This window comes from Coregonus clupeaformis, chromosome 24 (assembly GCF_020615455.1).
Source record: "Coregonus clupeaformis isolate EN_2021a chromosome 24, ASM2061545v1, whole genome shotgun sequence".
Lineage (NCBI taxonomy): Eukaryota > Metazoa > Chordata > Actinopteri > Salmoniformes > Salmonidae > Coregonus > Coregonus clupeaformis.
The window spans coordinates 41,596,647-41,611,447 of NC_059215.1; the positions used below are offsets into that span (position 1 = coordinate 41,596,647).

Consider the following 14,801-nt stretch of genomic DNA (forward strand, 5'->3'; position numbering starts at 1 on the left):
CACTCGTTACCTGTATTAATGGCACATGTTTGAACTTGTTATCAGTATAAAAGACACCTGTCCACAACCTCAAACAGTCACACAGCAAACTCCACTATGGCCAAGACCAAAGAGCTGTCAAAGGACACCAGAAACAAAATTGTAGACCTGCACCAGGCTGGGAAGACTGAATCTGCAATAGGTAAGCAGCTTGGTTTGAAGAAATCAACTGTGGGAGCAATTATTAGGAAATGGAAGACATACAAGACCACTGATAATCTCCCTCGATCTGGGGCTCCACGCAAGATCTCACCCTGTGGGGTCAAAATGATCACAAGAACGGTGAGCAAAAATCCCAGAACCACACAGGGGGACCTAGTGAATGACCTACAGAGAGCTGGGACCAAAGTAACAAAACCTACCATCAGTAACACACTACGGATTGGGAGAATGTCATATGGTCAGATGAAACCAAAATAGAACTTTTTGGTAAAAACTCAACTCGTCGTGTTTGGAGGACAAAGAATGCTGAGTTGCATCCAAAGAACGCCATACCTACTGTGAAGCATGGGGGTGGAAACATCATGCTTTGGGGCTGTTTTTCTGCAAAGGGACCAGGACGACTGATCCGTGTAAAGGAAAGAATGAATGGGGCCATGTATCGTGAGATTTTGAGTGAAAACCTCCTTCCATCAGCAAGGGCATTGAAGATTAAACGTGGCTGGGTCTTTCAGCATGACAATGATACCAAACACACCGCCCGGGCAACGAAGGAGTGGCTTCGTAAGAAGCATTTCAAGGTCCTGGAGTGGCCTAGCCAGTCTCCAGATCTCAACCCCATAGAAAATCTTTGGAGGGAGTTGAAAGTCCGTGTTGCCCAGCGACAGCCCCAAAACATCACTGCTCTAGAGGAGATCTGCAGGGAGGAATGGGCCAAAATACCAGCAACAGTGTGTGAAAACCTTGTGAAGACTTACAGAAAACGTTTGACCTGTGTCATTGCCAACAAAGGGTATATAACAAAGTAGAGTAACTTTTGTTATTGACCAAATACTTATTTTCCACCATAATTTGCAAATAAATTCATTAAAAATCCTACAATGTGATTTTCTGGATTTTTTTCCCCTCATTTTGTCTGTCATAGTTGACGTGTACCTATGATGAAAATTACAGGCCTCTCTCATCTTTCTAAGTGGGAGAACTTGCACAATTGGTGGCTGACTAAATACTTTTTTCCCCCACTGTATATGGTGTCACAGTTGACAGTGGCAGGCCAGTACCCATTCTTTGTCAGATCTGCCAAGTTTGCTGTCCAGGTGCTAAGACAGGTTGTGCAGGTCAGCACAGGCACTGTGACATTGTAGCGACTTTGAGGAAAGAAATGTACAGTCTGAATTAATGTCGTTTTACATTGCGTTGCTACATCACTGTTTGGTTCTTGTAGATATTGCACGTACTGTACCATTTATTCCTACGAGGATGATATGTTTCCCAGGGCCAACATGGATGGGGCTTGTCAGGCAACCACATATCACCTCTGGTACGTCCAATGGTAAGAAACAATCTAGGGACAATATTTTATACAACAATAAACAAGAATACATTTTAACTTTGATATAATACATTCAGCCGCGAAAAAATATAAAAACACACCCTGTTCATGAAGTGCATATTTGCCATCACTGTGGAGAGATATGGCTGTGGTTGGAGGAAGGGGCGTGTAGAATCCCGCGATCATGGACTATGTTGTGCAAGAGGAACTTTCGCATGTGTAGAGACATTGCAGTCTTCGCAGTAAAGCTGTTTCGGCAGACAGTCTCTACATTGCAGAATAGCCGTTTTCACATTGCATTCTTCTGAGAAGCATGCTCTGCAGCCAGCAGAGAATCTACGATCTCAGGCTTGGACTCCCTCCACCTATCCGGTGAGAGTTCCTTCTTCACACTTCAACTGTGTGATGCACCAGGTACAGCAGGATTTGCACACTCAGGGTCTTCTAAGTCAGCTAGGAGGATGTTAATTTCTCAATGAAGTATTGCATTTTTGAAAACACAATAAAAACGGAATAAATAATATTTAAAATATAATTCATCTTTTAAATCGCACATAGGGCTGTAAGTAGGTGACAGCAAATATATCTCTGCAGAATCTATGGTGTGACAAGCAAAAACCTCAGCTTTGATTCTACAGTAAATTAAATTACAGGGCAGACCAAAATATTGAGTATTAAGTCTAAAATGGAATATCACACAATAGAACATGATTCCATCGTCGAAAAGAAATTCTGAATGTTCTTAAAACAGCAAAAACACACTGAGTGTACAAAACAGACTGACCAGGTGAAAGCTATGATCCCTTATTGATGTCACTTGTTAAATCCACTTCAGTGTAGATGAAGGGGAGGAGACAGGCTAAAGGAGGATGTTTAAGCCTTGAAACAATTGAGACATGGATTGTGTATGTGTGCCATTCAGAGGGTCAATGGGCAAGACAAAATATGTAAGTGCCTTTGAACGGGGTGTGGTAGTAGGTGCCAGGCGCACCGGTTTGTGTCAAGAACTACAGCGTTCCTGGGTTTTTCACGATCAACAGTTTCCCGTGTGTATCAAGAATGGTCCACCACCCAAAGGACATCCAGCCAACTTGACACAACTGTGGGAAGCATCCCTGTGGAACGCTTTCGACACCTTGTAGAGTCCATGCCCTGACGAATTGAGGCTGTTCTGAGGGCAAAAGGGAGTGCAACTCAATATTAGGAATGTTTTGTACACTCAGTGTATTTTGACTACAGAGTAAACTCTCCTCAAAGGCAAATGCTTCCAGCTTCCACAATTACAGACAGTGGTTGCAAAAGGAAAGACACTGTGTAAACATTCCAATAGTGGATTTGAATGAATTCAGCTAAGACTAATTCCATAATGTGGAATGGCAGATTGCTTCATATTGAAGGAAATGTACAGGAAAAAGCCCTGCCAGGATTTTGTTATTGCAGTCCTCTACAGAAGTATTTGGACAGTGATGCTAAAATGTTGAATTTGTCTCTATACTCCAGCATTTTGAATTGCATCGTCAAGAAGGAACCTGCAAGTAAGCATTTCGTTGGATGGTGTTACCATCTGTATCCAGTACATACGACTAATACAACTTGCAACTAGCCCCACCATTTGACGATGTCATAAGTATTTAGACACATTTCATGTATGGATTAAAGTTGTCAAAAGTTTAGTATTTGGACCCATATTCCTAGAACACAATGACTACATCAAGCTTGTGAATCTACAAACTTGTTGGATACATTTACAGCTTGTTTTGGTTGTGTTTCAGATTATATTGCGCCCAATAGGAACTGAATGGTGAATAATTTGTGTCATTTTGTAGTCACTTTTATTGTAAGTAGGGCGGCAGGTAGCTTAGTGGTTAAGAGCGTAGTGCCAGTAACCGAAAGGTCGCTGGTTCTAATCCCCGAGCCGACTAGGAGAAAAATCTGTCGATGTGCCCTTGAACCCTAATTGCTCCTGTAAGTCGCTCTGGATAAGAGCGTCTGCTAAATGACTAAAAATGTAAATGTAAAAATGTAAGTAAGGGGGGGGTCTAGACATATAAAGTGTTTTCATTTCTAAATAGTAAATCAGATATGTCTGAAAATACCCTAAAATAAAAGGTGACATTCTGTACTGTAACCTCATATCAAACATTTGATCTCAAATCCGAAATTCTGGAGAATAGAGCCACATTTAAAAATGTTGCATCACTGTCAAAATAAATATGTAGTGTAGTATAATTCAGTAACACCAAGATGACCCCAATTTTGACAGTGAAACAATTTATACATACCTATTTCTTCATCAATGCTGAAAACTGGTCCTTGTCTCTAAAATGAGATATGCAAAAAAGGATCAGATTTAAAGGGGCATTCAGAAGTTGCTACAGCCATTTTTGGACTTATATTAATGATATGTACCCATTGATTCATGAAGATTATAACTTATTAATGCCTCATGAGTTTAATTCAACTGTCATACCCCATCAGAACCCAAAATATAAGCTTGTTTTACACAAACTATATGCTTGTTTTAGTCAAATGTTTGCAAACAAAGTAAATGTTTAAAAAAACACTGTATAGCCTTAAAACATGGTTAAAACTGTTATTTTAATATAATTGATGGTAAGTTATTGCATCCATAGCTCTGTCTATAAATTGAAAGTGGTTACATTTCCCCAACCCCATCAATCAACTTTTTACCAAAACAGGGGAGCTTTTTACCAAAATCGGGATGGGGAGTGAGCTTTGTTATTGTTTCAACTACCGATTACGGCTTTAATAAAAAATTTGAAAAAAGGCCACTGAATAACAAGGAATTGTATAGATGAATCTATTAAAATCGCTCATCAATGCCTGATTCTTCCCCCTCAGTGACTGGCCCAAAAGTTTGCACTGGTCTGGCTCTTGATGTACTGGCCCTTATTTTCACCTAAGGTGAAGTGATTTGTCAGCTGAGGAAAGGCACCTGCAGTAGACCCACGTTCTGGCTCACTCACACAGCTAACATGTGTAGATGTTCACAAGGATGCTAACAAGTGCACCCTTATGCCTCATGCTCAATGTGCAATATCATTGATGCCCGTGATCAGGTCATATCACTGAGTCTACGTTTAAATTTAAATTTGTGCCATGTGGGCTCTACTTTGACAAACAAATTGCAATGATAAATCATAATGCTGTGGTGCTGGGTGTGTGTTGGGAATATTTGTGCACGTATGGGAGTTATAGGGGTTACATTACCGGTAATGTATGACTTGTTACATTACCGGTTCTGGGTTGAGCTCCTCAGCCAGCCTTTTTGCCTCGTTATTGGCCTCTTCCAGTTGGGCTTGTGGGTGCTTTCTCTTGGTTGAGCTCCTCAGCAAGCCGTTCTGCCTTTTTAATAGCCTCATCCAGATGGTCTTGGAGGCCATACCATCTCAAAAGAAACATAAGAGACAACTTCCAATCCTAACACATTCCTTCACATAGTAACCTCCTGTGTCTATGAGAAAAGCTGCATGTCATTGACAGCTGTGTGTTTTACTATGTCCTGCACATAACTAAAGGTCTTCATCCTCCTCCACACGCACACTGACTGATCTACAAATCACTTTGCATTACAAATAAATATGTATTATTACTTGCAGATCAGTCAGTCTGTCACCATTTACCACCAATGCATTATTACTCTGTCACTTTCTTTTTCATGTTGTTCTATGACATGTGTGCAACTCCAGTCCTTAAAGGCTACAGTGTCTGCAAGTTTCGGCTCCTCCCTTGTACAATGAACAATCAATTTAGATAATTGACTAGTTAGGACCTCATCTCACCCGATTGTCTATGTCTTAACAGGATTTGATCAACTCCTTTATGTCCCTCCTAGGGTCCCTCTGTCCTTCTTCCAAGGAGAAGTCATAAGATGAATACAGATTGAGTGGCAATGTGTATTTCTTTGAAGATGCTAAGAGGAAAAAGGTGAATATATAGCCTAACTATAGGTGGCTAATATAATAAGTGATAATGATATCCAAATATATGCAAGTAATGCAACAAAAATATCCACATATTCTATGTTGTCTATGCAACTTTCTTTATTCACCTTAGCTACGTTATTGTTGACCTTAGCTATATTGTTGGCCAACAATATTTTAAGACTACAATGACAGAATACATTTCCCCAAATTTTATATGAAAAAAATAAATAATTGGTATTAATGAACAATGGCAAGGCTGCTATGGTATTTTCAGTTACATTCTTGTCAATAAAAACGGTTTACACGTTTGTTTTTTGTAAGAAATATATGGAACTACAACCGAATAAAAAACCATTAGCCATCATGCATTGCTTAAATTCATTATATTCTGAATAGTCTGTTCAGAAAAATGCAAAACAGTACATATAGGCATACAACTACAATGTTTGAATAAAGATTAAATAAAGACAAAATATCAGTATATTCATAACGTAAAAAATTTGGGGGAATTGTAGACTAGGGTCCGGAAAAAATGTGTCCTTTTATAACGCATTTCTTGCAATTCTACATAATTTGACATGACTGAATCTTTTTTATTACCGCACAAATGATCGAAATGACAGGCTACTTTGACACTGACAAACTGAGAATCTGAGATCAATAAAAACGACATTGTTTTGAATCCAGGCCTAAGTGTGTGAAGACACACATATTGTACAATATAAGGAGGAAATTATATTCCTAAAAAAAACTTTCCAGTTTCACTGACTCACCCGATGAGGTGCAACTCACTCACCAGCGACCGCCGATGTGCTCGTGCCAAAAGCCTATCTCTCGCTTGTTTTAGCTAACTTTGTAAAACAATGCTGTTCTCTCAATAGGCCTATTTGGAAGATACAATATTTAGGTAGCCTACAGACAGATTAGTATTCTCTTTTCAGCTGGAGCCATTTGCTATCCAACCTGTGTTTTCCCGCGATTTGTAATTGAAATATTGCAAAAGGCTGTTTTGGCTGCATGCTGTTCAATGACAGATTTGAAGCGCGTTCCCGACTCGGCTATAATTTGTAATTGGGCTACACACAATCCACAGCTAGGCTATGAAAAAAAAGCTATTAATACTCTGTGGCTAAATTATAGGTCTACTCCTGGTGTAGTATTCAGAGTTATTTCATTTTAGTGAATCTCACTGTAGTTATGTGAGAGATTCAGGCGCCCTTCTCTCTGACACAACAGTAATGGCCACGCTTGGTCAGTCTTTAGGCTAGCCTACAATGTTGCACAAACCATAAACCCGGCCAGCCCAACACAAATCAATTAGAATACCAGGCACGTTTTCACATTACGTTTATTAGGAGGCAGGAGAATTACAGAGGAGGCAACTCGAATTAACATTGATCGCTTTTAACCTGAAAAACGGAAGTAGGGTCTCCGCTCAGGCGTCTTGTTTTTTTCTACGCCTGCTATGTTAGGTTAGGTGAGTGGTTGAACTGATGGTTTCATTGGAAGGGTGAGTTATTCTGCACTAAGGTAATTTCCACATAAGCAAATAATTAAAATCGTTGAACGTTTATGATTTCCCAGTTTTTTATGATGGGAGGAGTCGAGCAAATTACCAAATAATCTCAGAAAAATAATTTTGAATAATTTTGATGGATTGACAGTACTGAGGATGCATTGTTTTGGGGCCAATGAAAACACCTGGCGTCAGATCACGTCTGTTCGTTCTCTGGTCTGTCAAATCGGTTGGTAAAATTCTGAACATGAGCCTGTTTTACAACGACAGTTTTGATAATTTAATGAAATTATAATTGAAGACTACTTAAATACACGTCTATACATCTATTCAGATAGTTGTCAAATATTTAATTGATACAATTATAAGGGTGGTGAAAGATAAACGTTTCTGGCTAACTAACTTTAGCTAGCCATTGATACTTTGCTACTCTAGCTAGCAAGCTAAAGAAAATACTAAAAAGTATCTCTGAGCTAGCTAACATCTGCTAACTTAGCTAGCTAACGTTACTGCATAGTTGAATGTTTAGAAACTCATTTTTAAGTTGACTAAATAGTCACATTTCTACTAGCTAGCTATAATTCAAAATGTCAGTGAAAATAAGTGTAGCTCGCGCGGTAGTAGTTGTATTTTGGATCTCATGTGAAGTGAGTTGACATAGAGTAGCGAGCGTTGCTATGAGATGCGGGAGGTGAATTTATCAATCAGAGCGGGAAAAGTAGCTTGTTAGCTAAATCAATGGGCTGATGTCTGGCTAACGTTAGCCTCTTCCTCGGTAAACAGACAAATAGCTAGCTTTGTTGAATTTGAAACTAGTTGTGTTATTGTTCAAGCCTGACATTAATAATCTGTTTCTCTCCTCAACAGGAATGTCGATGTCTTTGGCTTGTAAAACCATTCATATGTCACCTGCACCTGGGCAGTACAACCCAGATCCTGTCGAGTTGATCTCAAGCCAAAATGGGTGTGTTCCAAACAATCAAGGCCAGATTTTGGGCACTGAGCTCAACCTGATGGAGATGACAGAAGTGGAGTACACCCACCTTCAGCACATCATCCAGTCACACATGGAGGCACAGGTTTCTGATCCAGAGGGATCTGGAGATACCCGGTTCAACACTACCATATTCACTGTGGGCAGCCCTGCACCCCAACCTATGACCACAAACTGTGAGGCTGAATACCCAACAAGGTCTCCCCAGAACTCCCCACCTGATGCCACATCAACTTCAAATGATGAGCAGCAGTACGCCCTCGGCAGCTCGAACCAGAGTGGACATGTTGACATCCAGGAAATTAAAATGGTACAGGTCAGCGACGGGAACGTTATATCTGGAGAAAGGACACCCACCACTTGCGGAGAAGTCCTCGGCTCCGTGTTGGCTAAAGTCAGGAGTGCAGTGGATGCAACCGGGGAATGTGGCTTTGAAGCATACGACAACGGTAGCGCACAGCTACTGTCCAGGCCAAATCCACCCGCCCGAGTTCGCTTGGAGAAGAGGTTCAACTGCACCCCCAGAGAACAGGACGCGCAATCAGCTGCTCTTAGCAAGTACGTTTTTATCCCTCAATTTTGAGTGATGATAATGTATACTTTGTTTATAGCTGTACATTCTCTACAGGACTAAAAACACGTTTGTCTTTCTGCTACAGTGTTTTGACAATGCTACATCAGTCCAATGAGGCGCAAGAAGCAGCAATCCATCCACAACTGCAGAAGTGGGTGAGGTCAGATCGGGGCTACCCAATTGAGGTGTCATACCCATATGGAAGCATGTTCAACCCCATCGCTGGCACCCGTCAAGTATGAGCAACATACTACTGATGTTACTAATAAATCGAGATGTAATTGTTTTCTATTGTTACGAGGAAGACATTCAGTGCTATGTTTTAACAAGTCTTCTATTCCTAGGGGTTTGGGAATGTCCTTCAAAATCTTGAACCCAATAAGCATCAAGGGTTGATCATTCCAAAGAACTTCACATTCAGCTACCGGCAAGACAAGATGACTGACAAAGTGCCATGCGTCAACCGCCCCAACCCAACAGAGGAGCAACTTTGGGTGAAGGTGGAAGGTATGTACGTGTCAGTATGTTCACTGTTTAGCTTGATTTTGAGAGCACTCATAACAAAACTGCATGTACATTCTCTCTCTATCTCAGTATGTCTCATTTGTTTATCTTCTCCAAATTCAGCATGCTTCTCATGGCTATGTCATGTACTGTAGTATTGCTGAACAAAACATCAGTTTTTTCGAACTCTTAACACCCTCTGTATCTCTTTCAGATGATGCTCTGGCGAGGCCTGCACCCACTGCTAAACTTGGTAGGACCTGTGGCCCCCGTATTGTCAAGGCCCCCCCCGGTGTCGTCCCAGACTCAGCGGCAGGAAGAGCAGCTGGAGGAGCAGGCACCAGAAAGAGAGTAGGCCCTCCAGTGGAAAGTAGCCAGCGCAGAGAGAGGCACAACAGCAAGGAGCGGGAACGCAGGTAATCAGATACACACTCGTGCGTACTGTCACACTCAGACACACAAACTGTTTACTCTTGATCATTAACATTCAGACCCAAAATGCACAGCATACTAAACCTTAACCATAAAAGAGCAAACTTAGTACACACCTCAAACCTTTTACTTGGGTATAGGAGGAGGATTCGCATCTGCTGTGATGAGCTTAATGTGCTGGCGCCGTTCTGCAACAATGAGACTGATAAAGCCACCACCCTGCAATGGACCACCGCTTTCCTCAAGTACATCCGAGAGGTGTATGGGGACTCCATTAAACAGGTGAGTGCCTGACTTAAGTTGATAGGCCCTATATGGTATGATCTCATCAACAGCAGGGCTCGACATTAACGCTTGTCCTCTTGTCCGGGACAAGTCAAAGAAAAATAGTTGATCAAGAAGAATATACATTTCAAACAATTAATCCGATCAGAGGCCAAAATTGGAATAATATTTTTTTTTAAATCATGTACATAAATAAAAAAGTGTATGTCAAAGTGTAGGTGATATGCATATTGGCTACAACCTCATGTCCAAACCGATGCTGACATGAGGGAGGCGCCAGAAAATGTAGCCAAACTTTAATGAGACTTTTAATTACATAAATATAGGCTAAACGCCAGTCATGTTTGACAATTATAATGAAGGATAATTAACATTAACGTCTAAAGGCTTGATTCTGTTGAAATACTCGAGGCATGGTTCATTCAGATCAAATGGTCACAGGACCGGAGAGTGAAGGACCGTGCCTGTTGCGCACCGCACATCACCCACTCTGAATCTGAGCAGAGGCGGTCAGCATTTTGAAACTATTTACCCATAAACTTAATTGTTTAAAACCTGGAAGTTTTATGTCATTTTATGAAGCATGTCTTACCTTGTTTACAACCATAGAAATGTTGAGGGAATTATTTTATAAACACTTAATATGCCGTTGAAACCAGCATTTTTCTCATGTTCTATTGGTTTTCAAATCAACTTTATTTTATTGTCCAGCAGCCAAAGGCACAATCCTAGTCATATACAGTGCATTCGGAAAGTATTCAGACCCCTTGACTTTTTCCACATTTTGTTACATAACAGCCTTATTCTAAAATGTATTCAATTGTTTTTCCCCCTCATCAATCTACACACACTAGCCCATAATGACAAAGCAAAAACAGGTTTTTAGACATTTTTGCAAATGTATTAAAAATAATAATTCCTTTGACCTCATGGCTTAGTTTTTGCTCTGACATGCACTGTCAATTGTGGGACCTTATATAGACAGGTGTGTGCCTTTCCAAATCATGTCCAATCAATTGAATTTACCACAGGTGGACTCCAATCAAGTTGTAGAAACATCTCAAAGATGATCAATGGAAACAGGATGCACCTGAGCTCAATTTTGAGTCTCATAGCAAAGGGTCTGAATACGTATGCAAATACAATTAAAAGCGTCCCGTGACTGTGCACCTCCCATTTATACACACAAAATTGTTCATTTAATCCATTTTAGAATAAGGCTGTAACGTAACAAAATGTGGAAAAAGTCAAGGGGTCTGAATACTTTCCGAATGCCTTGTAAGTAACCCATGCTATTTGATGCATCTTTAGATCTCCCCTCTTTCTTAATTTCTAACTGATATTTTCATCCGCTCACACATGCGGTACGCTTTTGAGAATGGTGTTTTCCCGCAATTGCATTTTGGAACATTCCTGCGTAGCCTACAGCCAAGTGCGCATCGTTGAGCTTATAATATGAAGAAATAAAACTTTATCCGCATTTTAAGATAAATGGTCTTATCTCTTACATCAGCCTCATTGTAGGGCTAGGTGATATGACCTACAAATCATAGATATCTTTTCTTTCAAACTTAAGGGCGATTTACGATATCTCTATTTATTTTTCTTTAAATAAGCTTTGTTCTACAATTAAATGTAAAATACACTGCATTTCAAACAGTCAGCAATAATCTAATGAATTCAGGGCCTTCCACAATCATAAGACCCATTAATAATGTAATTAATTTATCCTAAGAAATGTACCCTGCTTTTTTGCAATAATCACTGATCTGGTTTTCAAGACAGTCTATGAAAATGCAGTTTTTGTTACAAATTTAACCAGAACCATGCATAATGCACATTCACTAATAATGACCAACTTCTGGTAGCAGGCATTATAGAAAATGAACACAGGTCTCATAAGCAATCTCTCAAGCGTAAGCCCACGTGCTAGTGAGTAGCCAGCTAATCTTTATATTTAAAGTCTAGCCAACTTGGATCTAGTATTTGCTAGCTAACAAGGTAAAACAGTTTAATTGTTATGAACACAACCTTCTGTCCTCAAACTGTTTGAACAGCATGCTAGCCTGTCCACTTTGTTCAGATGTTGAAATCAAGTGGCCTACCTTATTTCTCAGAATGAGAACGAGTTGGCAATTCCTTTATATAATTGTTTTTTATGCTCACATTTATAAAAACAGACTAGATAGCTAGTATAACAGTCTGGCTAAAATGCTGCTAATGCCGTGCGCAACAAAAACGGAGCATTCATTTTCCAGAATCAATGTTCATTCATACTCTGGGGGGGATAAGTGACTTGAGCTTTTGGACAAGTAAAAAATCTGTCCCACTTGAGTCTAAAAAAGTGAATGTCAAGCCCTGAACATACATATTATTGTGTCATGCTGCTGTAGTGTCCTGAGGTACCATAGAGCAGGGTTTCCCAAACTCCGTCCTGGTGCCCCCCCTTGGTGCACATTTTGGTTTTTGCCCTAGCACTAAACAGCGGATTAAAATAATCAAAGCTTGATGATTAGTTGGTTATTTGAATCCGCTGTGTAGTGCTAGGGCAAAAACCAAAACATACAACTAGGAGGCCCCAGGACCGAGTTTGGGAAACCCTGCCAAAGAGTGCTATTCTCCTGTGGCGACTTTCTCCTCTCCCTCAGGATTTCCAGAGCACGTTCTGTGGTAAGACTGGTCAGCGGATCAAGCCTAGCAGTGCCTCAGGCCAGGTCATGGTCTGCCAGGAGACCGCAGAGCCACCAAGCGACCCACAGGCATCGGAGCAATGAAACAACCTCTTTAGCCGGGTGCACACTACAGGATTTTGGCCACGATTTAGCTGTCCCAGACAAGTTTTTGAGATCGGAGACAAAATCCCCATGTCGTTGCCTACTCGGGGCGCGCGGCCATCACCGACGCTCGTTTAATGTGAGTGGGTCAAAGACGCAATCTGAGGGCTACCGATCTCATCTTTGAGCAGTCCCAGACGTCCCAATATTTTCAAACAGGTTTGGTTTTATCGGCACAAAATCTGCAAGGACAATCTCAAAAACTTGTCTGGGACAGCTAAATCGAAGCCAAAATCATGTAGTGTACACCAGGCTTTAGAGTTACTACACCTATTTAATAATTATTCTATTTATTATAAAATTATTTTACCCAAGAGTAGCTCTACTCCCATCAGGTTTGGCTTTGGAATTTTAGCTGTCAGAAAAGCATCAGGTATTGCCAAAGACACACATCCATTTGATTGTTTTTTGCAGCAAGAAAAATTAGTTAGGTGTTCTGTTTATTCCTTTATCTCAACACCTTGAAATATTATTGTACCTCAATGTGATTATTAACCCCCTTAACAGGGCATGTACTCAAACATGTAATTTTCCATCTTCATCATTTGGCCATCATCTTTTCTCAGATTTCCTCAATTTTATTTTGATATAAAATGGCTTGATAGTTCAACTGATATTTCAAATGAGCTTCACTTCCAAACCTCATGAATAACAATAATTAAAACGGGGGAATGTTTGACATTTTGGACCATGTAAGTAACATACCAACATTTTGACTGAGGGTCTGGGTTATACAATGCAAGTTTAACTGCACTACAGGGCTCCTATAGATCAGGTTACTGTAGAAGGAAGGAGATATGTTTTATATACAACTTTACATAATTGTGATTCTGAGGCAACAAACCTTTTTCAACAAAAAAAAGAGTGCTTTACTGAATGCCGTGCACAGGTGGCACTGTTTCTCTAGCATAGAAGAGTTGATGAAAATGTGATCCCCTCACTAGATTACAGTTGAGTTATTCTTAATCGTATGTGCATCTTTGAAATGTAATATATTTTTACTATATTTGTTTGTGTTTTATACAGGTTTGTTTAGTACTCCTGGCAGCAGTAAATACACTAAATGTATATTGTTCAATGATGCTTCACTCTGTATATACAACTCTGTTCAAAAGTTGTTTTGTATGTTATTGTGACTGTTTTTCATATTACCCTACTTATATTGGAAATTTGAAAAATAAATGTGACAATTTACTTGTTTTTGGTTAGTGTTTATCTACTGATTGTTTTAGTGCATTAACATTCAGTTGGTTAACTTGATATGTAGAAAAGAGTAATGTTTTACTGAAAAGTGGCTTTATTTGTTTTTTCTTACAACATGGTGCTGTAGCATCTTACTGTACATACAACAGTCACCCACAAATAATAAATAGTATTTAAAGTCATGTATATTTAATAGTTACAGCACCGGTACATAGTGGATGTGGTCATTACAAAATAAAAAAAGATAAAGAACACATTGTTAATGAGTTATTCTACAATTACAATTTCTGATGCATCCACAACATTTTTTATTTTCAAAACATATTGGAAGGGGAGATTTTAAAATCAAACATGTAATCATGAAAAGTGAAACAAAAGAGAGAAAAAAAGAAACTGACAACAATAAAACTTTACAAACTGCTTAAAAAAAAAAACGAGTCTAGCAAGAGTTGTAAAATACTGTGGTTGCATCAATATACAAAATATCTGGGCACTTAGGTTTCTTCATTGCCTGTTACGGTACACACAAAGCTCCTTGGCAGAGACTTCACTTTGCTCACTGGCACATATCTTCCTATTTTACATTTCGTAAGCTTGTCCTGTGCGGTAACACCCGCGGTCTAAGCAGAAAGGACCTTGACACATACACATTCACTGCAAGGACAATCACAGTTGTAGTTTTTGGAGAGTTATCTTCCATGGGGGGGTGGGGGGGTGGGGGATGTGACGCAAGATGATAAGGGAGTGAAAGACCATACAGTGAGGGAAAAAAGTATTTGATCCCCTACTGATTTTGTACGTTTGCCCACTGACAAAGACATGATCAGTCTATAATTTTAATGGTAGGTTTATTTGAACAGTGAGAGACAGAATAACAACAACAAAATCCAGAAAAATGCATGTCAGAAATATTATAAATTGATTTGCATTTTAATGAGGGAAATAAGTATTTGACCCCTCTGCAAAACATGACTTAGTACT

The 14,801-nt window shown here is 39.8% G+C and overlaps 1 protein-coding gene across 2 annotated transcripts; it reads left to right on the forward strand.

Moving 5' to 3' along the window:
* Positions 1-7,111: 7,111 nt before the first annotated feature.
* On the forward strand, positions 7,112-14,289 carry LOC121538538 (transcription factor-like 5 protein). 2 transcript variants are annotated; one of them, XM_041846660.2, is made up of 7 exons: positions 7,112-7,223; positions 7,862-8,546; positions 8,648-8,798; positions 8,907-9,069; positions 9,281-9,482; positions 9,639-9,780; positions 12,432-14,289. In XM_041846660.2, exons 1-7 carry the CDS (start codon positions 7,151-7,153, stop codon positions 12,555-12,557), a joined length of 1,542 nt encoding a protein of 513 aa, XP_041702594.1. In that variant the 5' UTR covers positions 7,112-7,150; the 3' UTR covers positions 12,558-14,289. The 2 variants fall into 2 exon arrangements, with proteins under 2 accessions (XP_041702594.1, XP_041702595.1); XM_041846661.2 differs by lacking the exon at positions 7,112-7,223 and adding an exon at positions 7,537-7,769.
* The last annotated feature ends 512 nt before the right edge of the window (positions 14,290-14,801 follow it).

What these genes read in the sequence shown, in the direction of transcription:
- LOC121538538 (XM_041846660.2), top strand. Translation starts at nt 7,151, where the DNA reads ATGCATTGTTTTGGGGCCAATGAAAACACCTGGCGTCAGATCACGTCT. An exon ending in ACTTTGGGTGAAGGTGGAAG is followed by an intron (nt 9,070 to 9,280) that starts GTATGTACGTGT and finishes TATCTCTTTCAG; the next exon opens with ATGATGCTCTGGCGAGGCCT. An exon ending in ATGGGGACTCCATTAAACAG is followed by an intron (nt 9,781 to 12,431) that starts GTGAGTGCCTGA and finishes CCTCTCCCTCAG; the next exon opens with GATTTCCAGAGCACGTTCTG.